Raw genomic sequence first — 2356 nt, forward strand, 5'->3', positions numbered from 1 at the left:
ATGAATGTGATAGCATGTGTGTAATCAAATAATGAAATATTACCTGCTGATCTATGATTAAATTATTGTTTATGACTGCTTATCGGTAAGCCCACTGCATCAACAAAATGTTACCATAGCCAATGGATATGCTGCAACTATATGATACTGTCTTTATTTTATACTACATGCTTGATGGTATTTGTTTCCTGTCTTCATTAATCTTAGTTCTGTTTGTTTTTCTTGTCTTAGGTCAGACGATTAAAACAAGACAATGGATTGGGGAGCTCTGCATACCATTTTAGGAGGTGTAAATAAGCACTCCACCAGCATCGGGAAGATATGGCTCACAGTCCTGTTCATCTTCCGTATCATGATCCTGGTTGTGGCTGCAGAGAGAGTCTGGGGAGATGAACAAGATGACTTTGTCTGCAACACTCTGCAACCTGGTTGCAAGAATGTTTGCTATGATCACTTTTTCCCCATCTCTCACATCAGACTCTGGGCCCTGCAGCTGATCTTTGTTTCTACACCTGCGCTGCTGGTGGCCATGCACGTAGCTTACAGGAGGCACGAGAAGAAAAGGCAGTTCAGAAAGGGAGACCAGAAATGTGAATACAAGGACATTGAAGAAATCAGGAAACAGAGGTTTCGTATTGAGGGCTCCTTGTGGTGGACATACACCAGCAGTATCTTCTTCAGACTGGTCTTTGAAGCAGTCTTCATGTATGCGTTTTATTTCATGTACGATGGGTTCCGAATGCCTCGCTTAATGAAGTGTAATGCTTGGCCCTGCCCCAACACAGTAGACTGCTTTGTTTCTCGACCTACTGAAAAGACGGTGTTTACTATTTTCATGATTGCCGTGTCCAGCATTTGCATTCTTTTAAATGTGGCTGAATTATGTTACTTACTGACAAAATTTTTCCTCAGAAGGTCTAAAAAAGCTGGAAATCCAAAACATCACCCCAACCATGAGAATAAGGAGGAAACCAAACAAAATGAAATGAATGAGTTGATATCTGATAGCTGTCAGAACACAGTTATAGGATTTTCAAGTAGTTAAGGTGGTATCAATGCTGGTGTTCACTCTTTTTGGAGTGAATGTTCCTTGTTTAAAGGCTGCAAATGAAATTTGTTATATGAAACAATTAAAGTTGGGTGAGACTTTGATATGTAGTGTCAGGTGTCAATTTTGCATGTGTCTGAAAAAAGGGCAGCCTAAACATGTGAAAATTGCGTGAGGATTAAATAGGAAAGTGTCTTCCTATGAGTACCCTTACGAGCTCACTATGACAAGTGGGAAACTACTAGTACCTTTGCAAACTACACACAACAGCAATAAGAACAAAAATCTTTCCAAGCTAGATACTCTAGTGTTACAAGATGTTTTGTAATAGTGATAGTTTTTACTTGTGAACTGACAATTAAAATATTTTTCTAAAATCTAAGATTCCATGTTACTTAAGGTGTTATAGCACACAACTGACTGTTTTGTTTTGTAACCAGGCATATGCAGATGAACCCCGTAATACCGTATTCATAGGGAGGACACAGCGACAGGCTACATCTTACAGCTTCGCAAGCGCTGCTTGAGTCTGGACAGGTAGCTTGACATGCTTGCATACACACTGCTGGCTGTAGGGGAAGCTTTGTGAAAACCCACCACGTGTAGCGTGGATAATTGAGGTAGCTAGGTCCTGAGTGCAAAGTCATGCTTAAAAACTGTGACAATATATATACGGCCTAAGTAGACTTGCTTTAAACATCTAGCAAACCTGGTAATCTTACTGATCTTTTAATTGCATATTGCCAGTTTTATAGCAAGATACATAACTTTATGTAAATGCTTATTTCTCTAATATATTAGCTGTATTTGTTTCTTTATGCTATATCACACCATGGAACTTTTTTGGTTTTGATTCGTTTGCTTTTTTTTGTGGTAGACTGATGGTGCTGTTATGGAACTAGGGGCTCTTTGGTTTGAAGGACATGGAAAAGTAAAAACACTGGAAACAGAGCAAGTCGTCTGAATAAAAGGCAAACACTGTAACCTTTCTCAATGCAGTGAGAGTCTGTATGTGAATGCTAGTGAAATATTAAGCAGGACCAGTGCTTATGGAAAACTGTTTTCAAGCAGGAAATGTATATCCGCAGTGCATGAAGCCCATACGCACCCCTCATTCCCAGCCAGGGCACCGATGCCCTGAGTCTTTTGCCCATACTCTAATGGAGTTGTGCACATAACTGGAGGACATGGGAGTATGTGCTTGGGGTGTGTGGGGGGGCTGTTGGCAGCCAGGGGATCCTAAGGGTCAAAGAGGTGGGTTTAGTACAAGACCTTAGCCATAGCGTCCTGTGTCTGTTTCCTATTTTG

General features: G+C 40.6%; 1 protein-coding gene across 1 annotated transcript; it reads left to right on the forward strand.

Annotated features, from left to right (window-relative positions):
* The first annotated feature begins 253 nt into the window (after positions 1 to 253).
* On the forward strand, positions 254 to 1275 carry LOC104291399 (gap junction beta-6 protein). Its single transcript, XM_009890631.1, has one exon. It carries the CDS (start codon positions 254 to 256, stop codon positions 1043 to 1045), a length of 792 nt encoding a protein of 263 aa, XP_009888933.1. The 3' UTR covers positions 1046 to 1275.
* Positions 1276 to 2356: the final 1081 nt, after the last annotated feature.

This window comes from Charadrius vociferus, unplaced genomic scaffold (assembly GCF_000708025.1).
Source record: "Charadrius vociferus isolate BGI_N301 unplaced genomic scaffold, ASM70802v2 scaffold278, whole genome shotgun sequence".
Classification (NCBI taxonomy): Eukaryota; Metazoa; Chordata; class Aves; order Charadriiformes; family Charadriidae; genus Charadrius; species Charadrius vociferus.

Coding starts and splice junctions, on each gene's coding strand:
- LOC104291399 (XM_009890631.1), top strand. CDS start 254: ATGGATTGGGGAGCTCTGCATACCATTTTAGGAGGTGTAAATAAGCAC.